This window comes from Zonotrichia albicollis, chromosome 25 (assembly GCF_047830755.1).
Source record: "Zonotrichia albicollis isolate bZonAlb1 chromosome 25, bZonAlb1.hap1, whole genome shotgun sequence".
NCBI lineage: Eukaryota > Metazoa > Chordata > Aves > Passeriformes > Passerellidae > Zonotrichia > Zonotrichia albicollis.
In genome coordinates, this window is record NC_133843.1 from 2845330 (window position 1) to 2866821 (window position 21492).

General features: G+C 49.4%; 1 protein-coding gene across 3 annotated transcripts in view; it reads left to right on the forward strand.

Moving 5' to 3' along the window:
- The first annotated feature begins 4605 nt into the window (after positions 1 to 4605).
- The window catches only part of PRDM16 (PR/SET domain 16), a 291780-nt gene continuing 274893 nt past the window's right edge, over positions 4606 to 21492 (forward strand). For all 3 annotated transcript variants that reach the window (XM_074558403.1, XM_074558404.1, XM_074558405.1), the window contains exon 1: positions 4606 to 4775. In XM_074558403.1, coding sequence (XP_074414504.1) covers positions 4739 to 4775 — 37 coding nt within the window. In that variant the 5' untranslated portion in view covers positions 4606 to 4738. The remainder of the gene's footprint in view (positions 4776 to 21492) is intronic.

The window sequence follows — 21492 nt, forward strand, 5'->3', positions numbered from 1 at the left end:
TTCATTTGGCAAGCAATCTCCGGGCAAAAATATTTTGATCAAACGTCTAAAAAAATTGCTATAAGTCCTTAATTTCCCTTCATTCCCAGAGACCGTCACGATGAAAATTGTGTTTACATCCTCAAAACTGTCTGTTCATGGGAGACAACACTGCTCGATGTCTGACGATTGTAATTATAATCATGCTCAAGTTAGATATTCAAATGTAAATGGTGCTTTTCTTTTTCTTTTCCCTTTTTTTTTTTTTTTTTTTTACGACTTCTTATTTTAGGACGTGAATTTTTTACCTTCGCCGGGACCAGCAAGGCGCAGTGTAACGAATTCGGAGGAATTCTTAGGGCTGAACATGTTTTTTGAAAAATCTGAAATGGCAATTGACACGGTGTTTATTCATGGCCAGAGGAGCCAGTGTTTTCTTCTAGAAATAACAACAAAAATAATATATTCTGATCTAGTCTGATCACCTCATTTTGATGCACAGACGGGTTTCAGTGCAGCTGGAATATCAGGGAAGAGGTGCAGGACAGTGAATGCAGGCACAGGTTATGCTGCAGTATTAATCTTCCCCTCTGTATCTCATCGCTAAGAGCGACTTAATTTCATTTTTTTTCCCCCTGTACCAAACGCATCCATTTCTCCCCTTCTCACTGGCTCTTGTTCCGCCGCTTCTCAAAGGTTTTCGGGTAAAAAAAAAAAAAATTAATTTAAACCAATGAGAGCGTGTAAATAGGTCACTTCAGGAAAGGCTGTGGCGGGTGCAGGATGTGACACCGCACTGAGCTCCATCACCTGAGCCACCCGGGGCTGCTCCGGGTGGGAGGACCTTTATTGGTGTCTCGCCACCTCCTCAGAGCGAGGAGGGGCGCATCCACCTTTGCAGAGTTTCATTTTTGTTATTTTTATGATTTTTGCCTCTCCCAGCGCCGCTGCTGGGAGGGCGAGCTGTCCCCCTGTGATGCTCGGAGGGGGCTCCCCGCCTTGTCCCCGTTGTCCCCGTTGTCCCCGGGGCTCCCGGCTGTCCTTAACCGCCCCCTTGTGCCGGCTGCTCGCAGGGACCGGGGCTGGGGAAGGTGTCGGAATTCCTCGGGAGCAGCGCTGGGTGCGAGGCAGCCGCTCCTCATCCCGCCCTGGGTGCGCTCCCGCCGCTAATTAGCGGCAGATTAGCGGGGACAATCCCCCGGGGAAGCGTGTGACATTCCCAGCGCCCGACCCGCCACCCCCGCGGAGCGCAGCCCCGTCCTGCGCCACCGGCTTCTTGCGTAGTTTGAAATATTTAATTCCCGGTTTAACGCGGCGCGCAGGAACAAGGAGTGATTGATGCGAAAATCCTCGCAAGGGATGGGGTGACTCGGGGCGTGCGGACAAGCTGGACGGGCTCAAGCGTTTTAATCTTCTTTACTGCTTGAGAATGCTTGTGCAAAACAGCTCGCCGAGAACTAAGGGTGTCACATCTCTACCCCCGTGGGTGCCCGCGCTGGGCAGTTCCCACCTGGAGCGTGTTTTCCTTGTAGAACACCTGGGAATTCATGGCTTGTGCTGGAGGTGCCAAGGAACCCACCCAAGTAAATCGCTGCCACTCCCCAAAGCTGCGGGCACCCCCCCGCCCCATTGAAATCTCCGTTAGACACCAGAATAGAGGCGCAAAAAGGGGCGAGAACAGAGGGGAGAACCCCAAGCAGGCTCATTTTGGGACCACCCAGACCCCTCTCAGCCCGCGGGTCCTCTCAGCGTGTGCTGCCCAGAGGGGCTTGGCTCTGTGGTTATTAATTAATGGTTATTAATTCTCGGGGTGCTTTTCCCCTCCAGCCATCCCCAGGGTGGGCAGAGTTCCTGGGGATGTGCCGGAGCACGGAGCAGGGCCCCGGCTCCTTGGCTTGACCCGGCAGCGCCCAGAACCTTCCTGGCTCTTCTCCCCGTTCTCCACGCTCATTAAGTTGCCGTTCCCCGTGGAAGAAACACGCGCTCAAACAGGTGCAGGCTGCAAAAGCCGCTGCCCACCGTGGGATGCTCGGGGGGGCTTCGGGGATTCCGGGGAGTGCGAGGTTCTCCCTGCCCGGCCGCACACCTCGCTGCGGGGTTTGCTGAGCCCCAGGACGCCTCTCCTTCCACGGGAGCTCAGAACCGGCCCCGGCTCAGCCCCGTGTCCCGGAGCGCTGAGCCCGGAGCGCCCGGGCCGTGCCCTCGGTACCAGCCCCGAGCTGGGCGCACCGGGCCCGTTCCCGAGGGCAGAACGGCTGCGGGGAGGGATCCCACTCGTGTCGTGTCCTTCCCCACACGCAGCGCAGCCCGCGGCCAGCACACCCCGCCACCGGCCCTTCCAAATTCGTTCTCTTATTTATTTTTTTTTCTCCCCCACCTTTTAAATTTTTTTATTTTGGTGGGTTTCTCCCCTTTTTCCCCTTGGTCCCCCTTTCCTGAGGCGGCAAAGCGCCGCATCCCGGCCTTGCCTCCCCAGCTCCGCTCCCCGCTCCAGCCCGGCCGCTGCCGCCTCGGCCCGGCAGGAACGCGGCCGGAGCCGGGAAAGCCGCACGGACAGAGCCGGGAACAACCGGGAACAAGCGGGGCAGCCTTTCCATCTCTTCTCGCTGGCTTCGTTTGCAGAATCACCCCCTAAACCGTGGTACCCCCGCAGCCACCCCACCGTGCACCCCAAACGCGTTTTGCTTCTCCCCAAATATCCCCGAGCGGGGGGGTTCCCGCGGGAGCGGATTCCTGGGGGAGTTTGGGTGATGGAGATGGGGGGGAATTGGGGAAAAAAACAAAAAAACCCGGGGTTGTGCGGGGCTGGGGCTGCGGGGGGCACGGCCGCGGTGCTCCGAGCCCTCCATGACCTTCGTTCCCTCGTCATCCTCCCCTGGCTCTACCCGGGAGAAATAACCCGGGACAACGTTTTCAAACTGAAACACGTCCCGGGAGCGGCTCGGTGGGGGACACGGGGACAGCGAGAGTCCGGGATGGCTGCGAGAAATATTTCAATGAGTCGGGAACACTCGAGCTCCTGTTTCACCGGTGAGGCTGGGAAGAGCTTGTTTTTCCAACCTCGGGGTGCCCGGCGCGCCGTGGAACGGCGTCCTCGAGGCAGGAATTCATTCACAGGCACCGCTTCGGCATTTTTAGGCGACACGTGGCTCCGAGTTGCCTTCAAACGGATTTATTTTATTTGGCCTCCTGCTCCCCCCACCCTTTCCCTCGAAACGCCGGCTCCTCGGTAGCATCTGAAAAGGCCTCGGCTCCCATTTGCAATTAAAGAGTTTATTGAGGAGGGGAAAACCGGTAATTAGCAGGAATATTCCCCCCCCCTCCCCAGTTCCACCTGCAGGGCAGGAGTGCAGCTGGCGGAATGGCTTCCAGCAGGGACCTGACGCACCCACACAAGTTTTGCTTTGTTTTTTAGGTTTTTTTTGGGTTTTTTTGCGGTGCCCTTCGGTGCGAGGGCTCCCCGGGATGGGTGCGCACCTCCAGCGCGGAGCGCCGCGCTGCCCTCACCCCCTAATTATTTTATACGGAATGTTTTAAGACGACGCGCGTTTTTCTCCCTCTCTCCATATTAATCTCATTAAATCCTACCTTTCAACCTTCTTCCGTGACCATCTGACCTGGCCACTTGAATTCAAATAGTGCTTTCTCCGCAGTCAAAGCCAGCACATCAATCACCGGCTATTTACACTTCGCTCCTCTCTTCAAAGCGCCTCTGCCCCAGCGCTCGCTACCTCCGCTCGGGGGGGGCCCGGCCAGGTCCTGGGGGGCTCCGGGGGTGTCTGTCCTTCCTCTCCCCCCTTTCCTCGGGTGTCTGGCGGCTTCTCCCGTCCCTGGGGAGCGCTGCCCCAGCGCGCTGCTTTCCACCTGAAAGGCAGAGCAGAGCGGCCGCCTTCCCTCCCTCTCTCCCTGCCCGACCCCTCCCGGCTGCCCGGGGCCCTCCCGCGACAAACCGAGGGTGAAACCCCCGCGAAACAGCGACAAAACAGAGCCGGGGATGAAGCAGCGAAGCTGCCGAAAAGCTGGGAAAATTCTGGTAGAAACGCGAGAAATACCGACAAAACACAGCGCGAGTTGTGGTATTTTAAAAGTTATTATTTTTAAAGTTAGGCAACCACCCCCTCCCCATAAGCCGAAGGGGGAGAAGAAGGCAAAAGAAAAGAAAAGTTAAAAAAAAAAGGAAGAAAATAAAGACAGACACTGGTTGAAAAGTTACGTAAATAAACATTTTTCAGATTAAAAACAAAAGCATGTCCAATCTAGGAACGTTTACAAGATGACAACTACTAACAAACTTTCTCTACAGCATTGCTATTTAGTAGTAACAACAATAATAATAGAATAATAATAATAATCACCTCTTTATAGGATGGCACCTTGATCCTTAAATATTGTCCAGTGTGTAAGGTCAGTGTGCGGAGGGTTAGGAGCGGAGAGGGCTGATTTTTCTTAAAGGGGCAGATCAGGCAAGGCTGTGATGGTGCCGGCAGAGAGGAGGGGGCAGAGATAAGTGGTCTGAGGAAGAGGATAGGACAAAAAAAAAAAAAAAAAAAAAAAGAGAGAAGAAAAAAAAAAAAAAAACCAAACCAGCCCGATGATGATGAATACATTGGAAAGTTTTTTTGGCCCTGGTGAGGGTGTCAGATTGAATGCTCTGTGCGCATGTGCGAAGGTGTCCAAACTGACAATGCTGGGGAGATGAAGATAGTGTGTAGCTGCTTCTGGGCTCAAGGAGGAGGAGAGGAATCCACACGCCGACACGATGAGATCCAAGGCGAGGGCGAGAAAACTGCCCAAAAGTAGGTCCTTTCTCTCCCTTCTTCCGCGTACCGGCGGCGGGCCCGGGGGCGCGGAGCCGGGCCGGGGGCTGCGCGGGGCTGAGCCCCTCTCTCGCCCTCCCTCCCTCCCTCTCTCCCTCCCCGCGGCGGCCGCGCTGCCCGCACCGCCCGCCCGCCCCTGGGCGCGGATCCCCCCGCGCTGCCCCGCGCTGCTCCGCGCTGCCCGCTCCGCGCTCCGCCGGCCGTGCGGCGGTGCGGGGCCGGGGGAGAAAAGCGAAAGTTAGAGCTGGAAGTTGACGAAAGGGGATAGCGAGCAACTTTTTTTTTTTTTTTTTTTTTTTTTTTTTTTATTGAGTCGTTCCCAAGTCTTGTGAAATAATATTCCCGGCTCCTGAAATAGTGGGCGCTAGAGGTCTGCGTTTGGCATCTGCCGGCGGGAGCCGACCGAGAGACGGAGCGCTGGAGAGAGGGGGGAGAGAGAGACAGGCGGGGGGGGGAGTGGGAGAAACCCTTCTGGTCTCGGGAACAATTATCGAGGAGAGAGGGAAGGAAGAGAATTTGTAGCAAAAAATGGATCCGCTCTCAGTGAGGGGCTTTGGAGTCGCAGGTCCAGAGGGAAGACCCTGAAGGCAGCTCGGGTGTCCCAGCTGGGGGTTAAGAAGGTCTGGGGGAGGGGAGTGTGGGGGAGTGTCTTTAATTTTTAATTTTTTAAAATTTACTTGGGGAGTGGAATTGCAGCTCGTAAGTCTCGCGCAGCTTTTTGCCCCCTCTCCGTCTTCCAGCGGACCCTCTCCCCGTTCGTTCTTTCTTTCGAGCGGTTTTTACGCTGGATTTTCCGAGGAGGAAGGAGAGTGTGGCTTTTGTAGGGAAGAGCGGGTCCTCTCTGCCCGCAGAGTCCCGCGGCAAAGGCTCGGGATGGTTCCTCGGTGATTCCCTGCTCGGTTCCGGTGGCAGCGCACGATCCCGGAGCTGGGCAGCCTGTTTGTCCTTTTATTATTATTATTATTATTCTCATTATTATTATTATGACTACTACTATTATTTAGTTTCTGTTTCGCTCTGCCTCTCTGTGCGAAGTATGCGGAGCTGCAGAAGTTCCAGCTCAGTCTGTGCCCCGCTGGAAACTCCGCTCGTAGAGCTCGGAAAAGCCTCGGGCGAGCGGTGCCCGCTCCGGTTCCTCGCGTGGCTTTCCACGGGGACCTGGGGCCGCTCAGAGCCGGGGGGATCCCCCCAGGTGATGGAGAACATCCCCCCCTGAATGCCCCATTCGGGGTTCAGCCTCTCCCCGCCGCTGCCGAGGGGTCACGGGCGCTCCAGCGCTGCCACACGTGGGCTCCGGGGTGGATTTTCTCATTCAAGTTCTTCATTTCGGAGCCGTTCCCGGCCGCCAAGGTCAGCGAGGGCCGGTGCCGCCCCCCGGGATGACACCCCGCTTCCAGGGGGGACCCTTCCCCAAAGCTCCGGGGGCCACTTTTCCTCACGAAGTCTCTTTATCGCCGGCCCCGAGCTCCGGCCGCCGCTGCTGTTTTGCGGCCCCAGGCCCCGCGGGTCACCTTGGTGTCGCGACATTTCCCATCGCGACCCAGGAAGGTCCCCGCTGTCCCCAAAGCGTGTCCGTGTATCCCCCGAACACCTCCCTCGGCTCTGTTTAGGGCGGGATGGGTGACCCTGAGCGTGGTCAACATTGTCACCCCATGGCCGGGGCGTTAGACGGGAAGTTCATTGAATTAATCCAGGGATTTTATTTTGCTTTAATTTGTTTTTTACAATAAACACTCGTTTCAAGCGTCCCCGTTCAAATAATAACTTTTATAAAAAGTCGTCACTTATTGTTTCAGGTTGTTAGAGTGAGGAATGATTTTCAGAGCTCTCTTGGCTGGAAAAGCGAAGTTCAATGGTTAAATAAGACGGAATATTTCACTTTTACTTTTATTTTCTTTTTAATTTTTTTCCCCTCGCTTTTCCTTCTCTTTCTTTTTACTTCTTGAAAAGGCCCGGGGTTTTTTTGCAGATGGGTTCAGTGCGGGTTTTTACAGATGTGTCCCTGGTGGGTGCGATGCGGATCCGGCCGCGTTTGAGCGCGGCTGGGACCCTCCACGCTCCCTCCGTGAGCTCTCAGCGAGCTCCTGCAGTCAAGAGCTGAAAGATTTTCGGTGTTTGGATATCTCAAGAGCTCGGGGAAGGGCTGAGAGCTCCACGGCCGGGAGCGAGCCCTTCCCGGCGGCCGCGAACACGCCTGGAAGCGCCTGCTCGGAGGTTGAGCCCTGATTAAAATCAGGTGTTTAATACAATACAAGGCCCAACGGTTTATGGGGTTTCAGCCGAGGATTTTTTAGGGATCACAGTTCAAAACAGTAGTCCGGAGCTAAGGTTTCAATATCCCAGGAGTATTTATTTGCCAAACAGATTAAACACGGACACGAGTGTGGGATCTCGCTGTATTTTCCCCGAAGAAGTAGCCACAACTTCTTTCACTGTATGGAGCCTCTCAAGTCCCTTCCAAACTCATTTTTTTGGCTGTTCCAGCCTCAGGAGTGTCTGTGGGAGCTGGGAGAGCCCGCACGGCCCCGGTGCGCGGCCGCCGAGCCGTGCGAGCGGCACACGGGGCTTTAAAACCACGCTGTGCGCTGGAAAATTTCATTTCATTGGACAATATTTCAAGCAGATGTGAGGCTCCGCTGGGAATTCCACAATATTACCTGCCTGGGAAAAGGGGAGAACGCGTGTTCTCTGGGGTGGGAGAGGAATTCTCGGTGGGGAGAGCGGCAGGTACCGGGGGCAGCGGAGCTGAACCGGAGCCGGGAATGGTTCTCGCTCTCTCCGTGGCTCCCGGAGCCTTTGGAAACGCTGTAAATCAGAACACGAGGCTCTCTAAGGGTGCAGGGAGGCACAGCAGCCTCGGGGGTGCCGGAGCCCAGGTGAGCGCTGTCCCCGCATCCCCCGCAGCCCCGAAGGGATCACCGGGACGGGCGGCTTGAAGGCCACACCGTGTCCCCGGCTCCAAGGGCCTCGTTTTTCCGCGAGAAAATAAAATCTGGGGAGCGGGGAGAGGGCTCTGCAGCACCGGGGGTCCCGCTGCTGCTGGCAGGGAGAGGATGTAGAGGAGGAAAATGACCCAGGAGTTGGGCGCTGCACGCTTACAACGAATTCGTTTCCTTTCGAAATCCATGAATTTCAGAGTACAGCCACAACACCGAGCTGCACACGGCAGGATCGCAGGGTTTTAAATAAATGCTCGTGCTGGCAAATTCTGACTGATATTTCTGCAGCCCCGTTTGTTTTTCGCTGTTAGCAATAGGAGCGAGGCAGACTTTGGGGCCGGAGTTTGCAGGCAGCCCTGGTGCATCCTCCGGGCACGCTGGATTGGCAGGAAAATGGTTGGGAACCCAACCCTGCCGTGCCCGGCACCGGTTTCACCTTCGAGGAGCGAACAGGCTTCCCGTTTACTGATATTTTATTAATTTTATTTTAATTAAGTCTGAAGAGACAGCGAAGGGGAAAGGGAGAGCAGCGAGGAGAGCTGGAGCCCAAGCGCCACTGCCCGGCTCCGTTTGTGCTCCCACAGACGCTTCCAAAGCTGCCACGCACCGAGCAGGAAAATTTATGGCGCTTTGGGGCGTTGGGATTTTTTCCCATCTCCGAAGCTCTCCCTGTGCCCTGTCCCTACCCAGACCCCGGTCATGGGGGGCGGAGGGAGGCAGCGAGCTGTGCCCGGCCCGGTTCCGTGCCCTCGGTGACCGGGATGTCCCCAGAGCTCTCCCGGGCGGCGGCCGCGGGTGCGGAGCCCAGCGCAGGTGCGGAGCCGCCGCTGGGTCCCCATCGTGGCCGGGTCCCCCCCTGTCCTGCCCCGGATCTGTTCAATTAGGCAATTAGGGATGCGGGGAAAGGAAGAAGGGGGGGTTGATCCGCTAATTAAGGTGATGCGTAATTAGCGCTTCAACAAAAATCGCCGAGGAGCTGAGATCGCTTTACTCTTAATTTATTTTTTTTTTCATTTCCCCCTCAAATTCTATAAATATAATGTATCAATTCCCCCACTCGTCCCGCGTGGGGAAAAGCACAGAGGGAACAACTGCAGGGCACGTCCTCCCCTTGGCCTGGGCAGGAATTTGGCAAACGGGGGCACCGAGCTGGGGTCTGGACGAGGGGCACAGGCTGCTCTCAGCCGCAGGGCAGCTCCGAGGTGCCAAAGGGATCGGGATTGGGGTCCGGCCAGCGCTCCTGGGTGTCCGAGCAGCTCGGATGAGGTGCGTGTGATGCCCATCCACGTGCGCTCGCATCACGGGGCGCTGGAACGCCTGCACACAAATCTGAGTTTATAAAGTGCGTCAGAGAAAGGCGCCTTATCCCAAACCCGCCGAATTCCCCATTTCACGGAATTCCCGTTGCCTCTGAAACCTCCGTGTCTGTCTGTGCGGAGGCGTTTGTCTGTCGGGCTGGCAGCGCACATACAAAGCTCTTAAAACGCGCATTAAAATCGCAGCTACTGCGCGGTCACGACCCAGAATGTTCCGTGCAGAAATCGGACTGAATCTGTACTTTATGTTTAGTTTTTTAACTCGACCACCTAAACGTGCTTTATTTTTAGGCTTTGCACTGGGACTGCTGGGTGAGTTCAGGGATGGCAGGGGAGATCTTTAATGAGCTGGGGGGATAAAAATAAACGCAACATTTTCCTGAGGGCAGCTATTAAAAATACCTGGCGAAGACACTGATGTTGGGAAAGCACAGAAATGCCCTTTTGGCTGATTTTAGCCACATTTTAGCGGGGTCAGAGAGCCCCGAGGGCAGCAGGGTTGGGAAGAGCCGGCAGGGATGGAGCGGAGCGCACCTGAAGCGCGCACGATCCCCGCTCCTTTCCAGGCAAAAAAACGAGGCAGGAGCTTGGATTTCACCCCACGGCAGCGCTGTAATTCATCGCTGCCTCTCGCTGCGATGATATCCCGACTCCGGAGCGTTCCACGAGCGGGGAATTCTGCCGGGATTCTCCGATTCCACCTGCCCGCCGGGCTGCGGGCTCCGATCCTTGGAGGGGATGGCACAGAAATGTTCTGTGACACAGAGAATGCCACAGAAATCTCCTGTGACACAGGGAATGCCACAGAAATCTCCTGTACCGCAGGGAAATCGCCTCTCCAGGCACGGCTGAGCTCCTTCGTGTCTGCAAAGCAGCCGGAGATTCTCGCAAGGAAAGGCCCCGTTGAGTGAGAAGTGTTATTATTGTGATGATGGCTATGATTATTAGGGCTTAGGTGGTTTATAAAAAGCTCGGTGCTGTTTAATACGGTGCTTTAAAGACAAAGGCATGAGAAGTTTGCAAACATGAAGGAGGTGAGGCTCGGGAGCCACCTGGATGGCGGGGAATGAGTTGTGATCCTCCGGCAGGGCTGGGGAAGGGAGGAGGTGAGAGCAGCGACTTGTGCAGGAACCCTGCCCGCTCCTGGTGCCAGAATCAGGAGGAGAATCCACATTTTTCAGAGCTGCTTTTGCTCTTCTACCTGTAAAAATTCCATTCTTTCTGGTTATTATTATTTCCCCCCCGTCTTGATGCATTAAAACTTCAGCTGGGTGAAATCGTTTAGTGGAGGAAAAAGCTGCTTTCCCAACCCAGACCCTTCCTGTGGCACAGAGCTGGTGGCACCTGGGATTATTTGTGCCCTCCGTGGGCCAGGACAAGCTCAACCTTTATTTCCACAACTTGCTGGCTCTCTCCTATTACTGGATGTGTTTATTTTTTTACCCCCACTTAGGGATTATTTAAATGACAAACTCCGATTTAGCGCTAAGGCGAAACACCCAAATCTTGGCTGATAATGATTTTCTCGTGGCTATTTCCCAAAAGATAGCGTTCATCCCAGGGGGGTGAGAGCCCAGCACATCAATAAATGCACATCCACGGTGTCTGTCTGCAGCTGGGGATGTGCAAACACATTTGTTCCACTCTGGGTAACAGCCTGTTGATATGGCATCCCCCTCCAAAATTCCTGCTGGCCTTTCTCATCTTAAATACACCTTTTTATTAATTTTTTTCCTTTTTTCTTTCTTTTTAATTTTTTTTTTTCTGGAGAAACTTCAGTTCAGGGATGTTGGAGTGGAAAAGATCTACGACCTTATTATTTCTTTTCTTTTCCTAATGGATTTTCATGCATCAGCGCTACCTCCTCACGGCTGTTTATTTTCATTTTTATTGCACTTGGGTTTGCCTTGTGCACCGTCCAAATCTGTAACAGAGTGTCCCTGTCCCGTGGAGGATTTCTTCCTCCTCTTCCCTCCCTGAGTGATGGCACCTTCTCTGCTCATAAAAATGAAATATGACTTTCATCCCTGCTCTAAGTGTGCATCATGCTTCTGAATGTTCATGCCCTGAATAAGGAGATTTTTTATCTTTGGGGCTTTTTTTTTCTGTAATTGAGAAGAAATCTCCCTGCAGCAAGGGATGTCTTGGTGGATAGGTTTGGAAAATGAACTCCTTTTCCATGGATTTAAGTGCAGGACAGTGGGAGGAAGGAAAGTTTCTGCTCAGAGGGTGACTGAACTTTGATCATGCTCCCTAAAAATGGCGTTTTACCCAAATTTATAAATAATAGTTAATAAAGTGGGGTTTTCTGTACCACTGAACCCACTTTTGTGCTGCAAACGAGGCCACTGGTCCTCTTGGGGAGACATTTGCCGGGTGAAAATGGACTGAGACAGCCAAATTATTTCCAGTAGGCCACAGAATAACGCTCCCACCATGGTAAATCTTGGTTTGCGCTGAGCTGGTGTGGAAAGCAGTTTTTCTTTGTGAAAAGACTTTGTCTTCTCTTCAGCACCCCCTTTTTGGGATTATTTTGGGGACAAGAGTGGGGCTGGCTGGCCCTCCCCAAAGCTGCACAGGCACCAGGGGTGAAGTGTCAGCCCAAGAGAAACCAGGTGCTGATTAATTTTTACCTCCATAGTTTTACATCTTTCAGGTGTTTTGCTTTAAGGTCCGGTTTGGGAGGTGGGTTTTGGGTTTTTTTGGGGATTTTTTTCTTTTGCTTCTCTGTTGTTCTTGGCTTGGGAACTCTCCCAGCAGAGCCCTGAGACACAATGCCCTGGCCTCAGCTATTGGGATCAATTTAGCCATCATTACCAGATAACACTGTCAGCCCGTTTGAGATCCATATTTGTTTAATAGTTAATGTTCTGGACAAAACACAGAGAGCTGGGGAGAAGTCAAACTGCCCTGAATGCTCTGCTTATTTTATATCCACTATAACTATTTTTGTCCATGAAAATTGGCTTAATTATATCAATGGAATGTTTCTTTTTCAATTCTGTAGGCAATTAGTCCATCTTGCTGGCTGCAATTTATTTTAATAAAAAAATAAACCAGTGGCGTGTTCAGTTCCTCATCCCCTGGGGACAAATGCGATTGGTGTGTTTAATTTCATTAACTACAATGCGGCCTACTGGAAAAATGTATAAAATCAGCTTTATACAGCTTAAACACTGGCATTTGAAACAAATCATTACTGCATTAGCTGTCACCCTGGTAATTCTAGAATCCAAGACAAAAATATTATAGCTGTTTTTATAACCCTCTGCAAATACACTGTTAAAATAATTTGTAATCATTTTTTAAACATGGCCTGATGTTTTCAGTTAAAATATCTTATCACCACCAGAGAAGGTTGGCTATTCATTATCAAAAGGAGGCTTTATTGAATGATTCATGGGTTGCTTCCCCAGCAGAAATTCCCCTCCTCTCTGCCTGAAGCTCCTTGCTTTGGAGATGGACTCAGCACTCAGAGGTTTTTTTGAACCAAATTTGTGTTGCTCCAGTTGTGATTCCAGTTTTGGGAGGGTGAGTTTCATTAGCAGTGCAGATGAGGAAAATTCAGCTGTTCTTTGAAATATTCTTCTATTTATATTCAAAATTTCAGCTTTTCTTCCCATGAAAACACAGTTGGGAACATCTCAAACCAGCTCTGAGTGTCCCTTTGGGCTCTGAGGTGAGAGGGAAGAGTTCCCAAAATCAGCCCTGATTCTGTGAGGTTCAGCCCAACCCATCTGAACCCAAATCCTCAACACATCCAGATCTTGGCACTTGGTACCCCCTCACCTCACCTGGGTATTTTTCAGATGCCACAATTTGGCCACAAAACTGCTCTTTTTGATTTCAAAATGAACATTTTCCCTGTGTGAGAGCACCCAGGGCTGGTTTAAGAGATGTGTAACCCATGAGTAAGGCTGGGCGCAGCATTTGTGCCTGATCTGAGCTTAAACTACTAACACTCAGGATTTCTGCTGAAACTCAGGATTTCTGCTGAAACTCAGGATTTCTGCTGAAACTCAAGATTTCTCTTTGAAATGCAAGGCCAGATCCCTGACTCATGTAAATCAGCACCAACATCAATGAACCTAATTTTCACCAGCTGAGGACACGGCCCCAGAGATTTGTGTGCATGTGCATAATAAAAATGTACAAATATGGGTCTAGAACTGCTTGAAGGGGGTTCACTCTCAGCCTCTGCAGATCAATATCTGCTGCAGAAATGCACTTTGGCTCGGCTTGGTTTTTCTCCTTAACTTAAGGAATGATCAATTCTATAACCTCAGCGTTTTTTAGACAGATTGCTATTTTCTGAAGTGGCAAGGACTTCCTTTCCAGGGGAGTAATCCGCAGAGGATGGGCCACACTGGACATGAGCCATCTGCTCCCTTGCACGCACTCAGCTTTATTTATTTCTTCTCCCTTCCCCTGCTGTCATAACCAGTAGTTCATTTTCTTTCCCTATCTTTAACTTTACAGCAGCGGCACCTTGTTGGATGCGATACCAATTTATTGTTTTATTGGCGTGGCAGGGCAGGAGAAAAATCAGCTTTATTTCCTACTCAGGGTGAAATCACTTCAGGGGAACTAAAGAAGCTCAGGGCAGTTTCTCTCCTGGGTTTGGAGGGCACAGAGTGGTGCCAATGGAGGGTTGATTCTTATAAAATATCACCTAAAGCTATGAAGAGGAAGAAGAAAGATCAGTTTCTGCATTAAAACCTCTATCTTGTTTTATATATATTAATATATGCTAAAACTTTAAGTTTTCCACCATGTGATATTACACACTTTTATTCAGCCCATAATCCCAATTCTAAAATTAATTTTTAGAATGAATCACATCCATAATCCCAGTTCTAGAATTAATTTTTTGAATTATTCATACCCATAATCCCAGTTCTAGAATTCGATTTTTGAAGCTTTCTCAGGTCAATGCAGTGTTCTCCTTTCAGCACAGAAAGTCTGAAATTCTCAGCAGCCAACTGGAGGGTTGGGATTGGGATCACAGCTCTCTCTTGGTGGCCTGGGCTCTGTGGGGTGTCAGGAAAACTGCAGGATAAATGGGGAAAAAGGAGAATTTTCCATCATTGCCATGAGCAGCTTTACCTGAGTTTAGGCTCAGGATTAAGCTGGGACCAGCTCCAGGGCTGTGTTGGCTGAGGAGTTTCTTCTCCTTCTCTCAAGATTTGTTGGCTGGAAAGAAATGCAGCAAGTTTGACCCAAAGTTTTGCTCTGAACATGGAAAAGTTGCAGGATGGAGCAGTGGTGGAATGAGGGCAGCTCCTGTGCCCTGGTGTTAAAACAAAACCAACTTGGAGCACGCTGAAACAACATTACCTGCTCCAGGATGCAGGAAAAGCAGGAATTTGGCATTTCACTGAGCTGACAAAGTAACTTTCCCAACTTAAAAAAATAATTTACCCTCAGCTGCTCCGTCTGTGACATGGGAGGGATGCACTCTGTGATTTCTGGACCAGCAATGTCTCATTAATCACCTTTGTGTTGGTCCAGCTCCCACTGAACTCCTTGGGATGATTTTGTTGAATTTGCTGCAGCAGATTTTTCCTTTTTTTTTTTTTTTTTTTTTCTTTTTGCAAGTTTCATATTTGGCTTAAAAATCTTTCATTCCATCTCAGCCACTAATAAAAAAAAGCTTTTGTTTGCTTGTAGTCTGGCATTTTCTTTGCTTTCAGGACAGTGTTTAGTGTTTTTTATTTCATGGCAAATGGACCTTTTGGGCTCAATCATGTAAATGAATTTTTAAATGGCTGTGCTGTGAGTTCATGTAGTATAAAATTGCTCCACCATTTATTTTTTTCTGTTTATAGAAAAGGACTGGTTTCATTTTATATTTTATTGCCTCAATGTGAAATAAAGAACCTGCACCACTTGCGAGTGATCATATATTTTATTTCAGAATTATCACATAGGGATAAAATAAATTTCAATCCCTACATGGCACAATAGGCAGATTTAACAGGAGTTGATACCTCGTGGAGAACTTTGAAAAGCCTTTTGCTCAGCAACAGTTCTGCTCATGTATCCCATATAGGAGAATAAAACCAGATCTTGGTTACTTTGGGAGTTCTTAAACGTTTCCTGCTAGAATTCCCTGTAAGTTTTTAGCCAGGGAAAGTCCAGGGCAGAATTTGGTCCTTTGTCCTCTGTTGCTGATAGTGTTTATTAGGGAGGGATTTTCTCAGGTAAGCCTGCAGGAAATCCAAGTTATCTTCACTGTGTCCTCAAGGAAATGCCTGAGGAGCTACTGATGCTCCCTCAAACATTCAGGCATTGCTGCTTTTCCACACAGACACAATATTTGCTCAGTTGAGACCTTTTAGGCGATTCTAGTGCTTCCTGAATTAATTTATGTCAGGGCTTTATGATTATTGGTACAAAAAATGGGTGCACCTGTGAAGCAAAGAGACACCAACCTGTGCAAACCCCAGAGGTTCCCTGCTGGACTCCACAGCTGCTCCAGCAGCAGGTGGGTGATGCAGATGTTCCACGTTTCCAAATCTGCTTTTCATTTCCTCTCTTAACTCTTGGCTTTTAAAGTCCCATTTCAGATAAAGAAGCATTTTTGGGTGGCTCTGGAGTCCCCAAGGTTGGTGGCACCAAAAATCATCTCCAGCCACAGCCAGAGAGTTTTTCCTAGGAGCCAATTTCCAGCTAAATATTGATTTTTGGAGCAGCAGTATCTGTTGCAGTAGATCAGGGGAAGGAGCCTGAGTTTCACACCCATCTATAAATCTATTTTTACCCAATGGACAGTAACCAAAAAGGAGGTTATTTTATTAATAAATATCGTGGTTTAGCAGTTTGGGAAACAAGTGTGGAGGCATTAACCAGAGAAAGCTCTGCTGGAGAATTAATTCCACTCAGCACCTCTTGGTTTTCCTGTGGCTGTGATATCCAGGGGATTGCTGTTATATTTCTGTGATATTTCTGTGGTATTTGTGTTGTATTGGAGAATTTGGCTTTTCAGGCCAGGAATAAGGACCTGCAGGCTGGGCTGGGGAAGCTGAGCAGAATTCTGCTGGGTCAGTGGCTCAGCCCCAATCCCAAACCTGGAGAAAAAACAGAGAGAAATGGCCCTGCCCACCTTCTCTGCATGAGAATTCCTGGTTATTTACTGCAGAATCCAGAGTTTTGGGAGCAAAGTGAAATAGTGGCAGATTCCTTTGCTCTGTTTTCTCTTTTCTCTCCCTGTGAAAATCCCAAGGGTGTAACAGGGCAAACTGAGGCTTGTGTCCAACTCAGCAGCAGGAACTGGGAATTCTAGGATGGAATTTTACATTTATCAGGATGGAATTTTGCCTTTCCCCCTGTGCAGCTCTTCAGGGCCTTGAGGGAACCTTCCATCATGAAAATCTCCCTGCTGGGAGCCCCAAACCTGCTGAAGGCCTTGGTGGTTCTTGGTGGTCTTCCCATGGACTTTGCAGGACTTTGGAGCAGGCCCTGGAATCTTTGGGATATCCATGGTGTTTCCAAATAAAGAGTTTTTCCTTCTGTCTGGGTCCCTGTGCAGCTCTGGTTAATGATTAACCGCCAAGGGGTTGGGGTAAGAAGGATTTATCTCCATGGAAAAAAAATCAGCCCTGCCTTTGTCTCCACTTCTGAAGTTCTTCTGGTGTGATTTGGATTTTAAATATTCGTAAATGTGCTCGGTTTGGTTTTTATTTTAATCTGCAATTTGTAGAGTTCTGTGCCTGATTCTTCTCAAATATCCCAGAGCAATGTGTATTTCTGCCCCCTCAGAATCGCAGAATAAGTGTGATGATCCCATTCCAAGGCAATGTTTTGGTAATTGAAGAGTGAAGAGACAGCCTGGAGGACTTCCATGTCAATAGATATATTTTATATCTTTATTTCTAGTTCAGAACACAAGTTATAATTCTGCAAGGAGTCTTATTCTTATTTACAGTGGCAGATTCTTAATTTTCCTTTTTAATTCTTTCAAGATGGCACGTTTAAAATGAGAAAAAGCCCCCAAAACAACCCAGTACCAACCTGCTGATGTATCTGTGTAAAGGTTAAATATTGGCAGAGTGGCCATTTAGATCCTTGTGCCTCAGTGCTTGCATTAGAACAAAAAAAAAAACCAAAAAACCAACAACCAGCACTCTTGAAAAATTACTGAATTCTCCTTGCAGTGTCGGGTTCCAAGATAATGATGTGTCTGTGTGTGAAAATATTAAATTGCAATAACATGCAGAGTGAGTGGCTTTCTGAATGGGGTATTCAGTTCACAGCTTGGACTATACATAAAGCTAGTGAGTGACAGAATACAAATGGTGTCATAAAACATCAGGGGAATTTAGAGCCAGCCTCAATCTTTTTGATCTATATTCTATCTGTGGAGCTCTCCCCATCTATCTTTAGTTAATGAAACAGTTAAACAGATTTAATTATTTATCACTGTTTAATGTCAGGAGTTATCAAAACAGATTACACTTCCCCCCACACACTTCAAGGTATTAGAAGCACTCTCAATGTCTTCAGTGAAGTCTGGGATGTTTCCTGTGCACAGACAGTGCTTTAAAACAGGTTTTAAAATTGTTTTAACCCAAATTGTTTGGTGACAGCAGTTGCTGAGTTTTCTCGCCTGAGAACAACTTTATTCCTGCAACTTGGCTTGTTTCTTGCACAAACTGCTTTTATTATTCCCAGAAACCAGAGAGAAATGAGAATTCTCTTTCACTTGTGACGAGGAACGGGACAGAAGAAGACAGAAGATAGGTCTGGGAGGGTGGGAGTGACAGGGCCCAAAATGAGAGAAACACTGAAAAATCTCACAAATCACAGCAAAAAATTCTTGTGTTCTTCCTCTGCACCCCAAAACCAGCCCCAGCAGCTTTAGAGAGCTCTGTTAACCATTGTGTCCAAGCGTGTTCTTGTGGCTTCCCATTGCCCACCTCTCTCGTGTGTGGATGTGTATAAAACATTTCAGGGAATTTCTGATCCTCCCCTGGATCCCAGTCCCTTCTGGAATGGTCCTACCTGTGGGTCTGGTGTTTTCTGGGAGGAAATTTCAGCATTGCCACCCCCAGGAGGACACCAGTGTTGGCTGTCCCCTCCCAAGGCTGGCCTGAGCTGCTAAAATCCCCATTTATTCCTCAATCTCATCCGCAGCCTTTGGGATCCCCCTCAGCCCTGAGACCACCTGGGTCTCCTCTATTGGCAGCTTTGATAAGAAATCATTCTTCTCCACCTAAGCTCCCCCTTTCCCCGTGGTTTTAAATTGCTCCCCAGCCCTGACAGACTAGCCTCGTTCAAAGGCGAGCCTGGAGGAGGCTGCTGCTTCCCCTCAGGCCCAGGACTCCATTACCAGAGGCCTGAAATCCTGTGGGGACCTTGGGGACACTCCCCTCCTGGGCCCGGCAGACAGAGTGTGGCATTGTGAGCGCAAAGGGCAGGGGGATAAAGGAATCCAGCTTGGCTTTTCCCTCACAAAGAGACCTCAATACTTTTGTTCAGCGAGGGGGAAATGGAATAATGCTGCTGGGTTTGCTCCCAAAGCCACCGGCAGCTTCGCGCCCTGAGGGCTCGGGCCTGGGGCAGAGCTGGCTGCCAGGGGAGAGGAGTTTGCAGTGAAATGAGATTAAAAGGCCTCTCTGTGCCAACACCTGAGAGATTTTGGGCCTTGCCACAAGAATCAAAGGCTGGGGTAACCCCCTGTGCTGCAGGGATGGGCAGAGAAGCCAGCTGCTGGAAACCCAACCTTTCCTCCATGCCAGGAGGGCACCGGGGTTAGGGGCTGCTCCAGGTTCCTCAGGGAGGAGCCATTCCTGGGCAGCCAAGTGATGCTCTTTATTTCTTAGGTGTCCTGCCCTAAAACCCTTCCAGCTACAGAGAACTCCCTGGGATGTCCTTTATTTTTTAGGTGATCTGCCCTAAAACCCTTCCAGCTGCCCTAAAACACTTCCAGAGCTCCCTGGGCAGCCAAGTGACATCCCTTATTTCTCTTAGGTGTCCTGCCCTAAAACCCTTCCAGCTGCACAGAACTCCCTGGGATGTCCTTTATTTTTAGGTTCCTTGCTCTAAAACCCTTCCAGCTACAGAGAAATCCCTGGGATGTCCTTTATCTCTTAGGTGTTCTTCACTAAAACACTTCTTGATGCACAGAACTCCCTGGGATGTCCTTTATCTTTTAGGTCACCAACTTTTGAGGCATAATTTTATCCCTTGTTGAACTCCAAACCTATTCAGCTGTGCAAACTTTTGTACGGAGGGGAAAGCAAATTTGTGAAAAGACAAAATAATCCTGCTAAGGACCTAAAATTCAGACATTTATTGCTGCTATTTCTTGGTTTAATTTCTTGTTTCTCTCCTTCGAGCAAGGAGCAGGAACAACTTTGGTGTTCCCACACTGGGAGAGGGAAGGAGCTGGAAGTGCTGCTGGGGGATTTTTATTAAAACCTTGGAAAAAACCCTACAAACCACCTCAAAACCCACCAATTCCATGATCCAAAGGGATCCTCTACACTTCACCTGGATAAAAAACTTAGGAAAACTGAAGCCAGCTAAAGGCAGGGCAGATATCCTGGGCGAGGGGAGAGGAAATGCTGCTGTTTCCAGGTCAGGATGGTGGGGTGGGATGTTCTGTGGGTTGGTGGGCTGGTGTTTGGTCAGAGGTCAGGTTTTATGACCTTGGAGGCCTTTTCCAGCCTTAATGATGCCATGATTTAATTGGTGTTGGGTGAAGGGGCTGGCACAACTCCTTCCCCTCCATCCCTGCAGCCGCCCTGGGTTCAGCCCAACCTTGTTGTTCCACAGGGAATATTTCCCAATTTTTTCCTTTGCTGCAAGAGCACTGTGGGAGTGACTCCCAGCACAGATTTTCTGTAGGATGAACACATTTGGATAATTTGGAGGAGTTTTTGAGCCCTCAGCACTCACAGAAGCAAGAGCCAAAGCTTCAGGAGTTTCCCCCTTCACTTGCAGTGCGAGTTTCCCCTTTGATTAAACAATGATTCTTTGCCTAATTTGTCTGTGTTGGCTATTTTTTTTTTTTATGAAACATGCACTTAATTAAGTAAGAGAAATACAGAAACATGTTTATTCTTGAGATTTATGCGAAAAATGAGAACCCCACTGAAATTTCCAGTAGTGAAGCAATTAAGTAATGGAATTCCACAGTATAAACATGGTATAATTCAACTATAAAACCGATGTCTAAGTAATGTTAATGAGCTGACTTGAAGCTACAAGGGCTCAAAAAGTTCAGTCACAGATGAAAATGGAATTTGTTCTCAATTAGAAGTGAAAGAAAGTTGGTTTGAATGAGGGATAGGCTCCAGCTGGAACCCCCAGATCACTTCCCCACGGTTTGGGCTGACAGGTTGCAGAATTTGCAGTGGGTTGTTTAAATCTTTCTCACAGTAACTACTGAAAAATTCTATTTTTTGTGCTGTAACACAGATCTGAGAGCCACAACTCGGGGATTGTGTCTGTGGGAAGCAGCTCAGACCAGACTGATGCTACAGCAAAGCTCCAGCTTGAAAGCTGACAAAACGTGGGGGTTTATTTCAACTTGAACTTCCAGTTTGTATTGAAATTTGGCAAATTCTGGAGCAAACCTTGTAGATGGCAAGTTTAATCCTTGTTGTCTGTAGAATCATCCCCCCCCAGCCAGTGGGAGCATCAGGAGGACAAAATGAATGAGGGCTCTCAGTGGCCCCTTCCGAGAAGTGAATTTTACTTGTTCCATGTTTCCTTCCCTGCTAATCCTGCCCTATTTTTTTCCCCTCTAAATTCCTATCTATTTTGGAAAATCCCTTTTTCCAGAGCATTAATGAAGCATTTTGCTGGGGGGGTGTGTGTGCACAGAGCTCAGGGTCACTCTGCCAGCCCCAGCCCTGCCTGTTCCAATGTTTTTGGCCATGTCCCGGGGGCTTCCCCTGCTCCCCACACTCCATTTTCTTTTCTTCTCCTATTCCACTTCAGAATGTTGTTTCTGTCACCTTCTCAGCCCAGTAAATAGCAGGCTGAAGATTTATGGGGTTTAAACTTTTAATGCCATAACAGTTTTATATATTTTTCACGGCATTATTCAGACGTGTGATGTTATGGTTTAGCTCAAATTCTGGTGCAACTGCTCCGAGCAGCTCCTTCCTTGTGGGCAGCTCCTCTTTGCCAAACTCCTATTTGCACTTGCTCCAAAGCAGGAGGGAAGGAATGTTCCATAAATGTTGCACGGGATTAAAGGATGGAGACTCGGAGCCTGGAGGAAACACCAACCACAGTTTGCCTTTGAGAAGTGTCTGTGCTTCCTTCTCCTTCTTTCTCCTTCTTTTTCCTTCTTTTTTCTTCCTTCTCTTTCCTTCTCCTCCATTCTCCTTCATTCTCCTTCATTTTCCTTCATTTTCCTTCATTCTCCTTCTTTCTCCTTCCTTCTCCTTCATTTTCCTTCATTCTCCTTCTTTCTCCTTCCTTCTC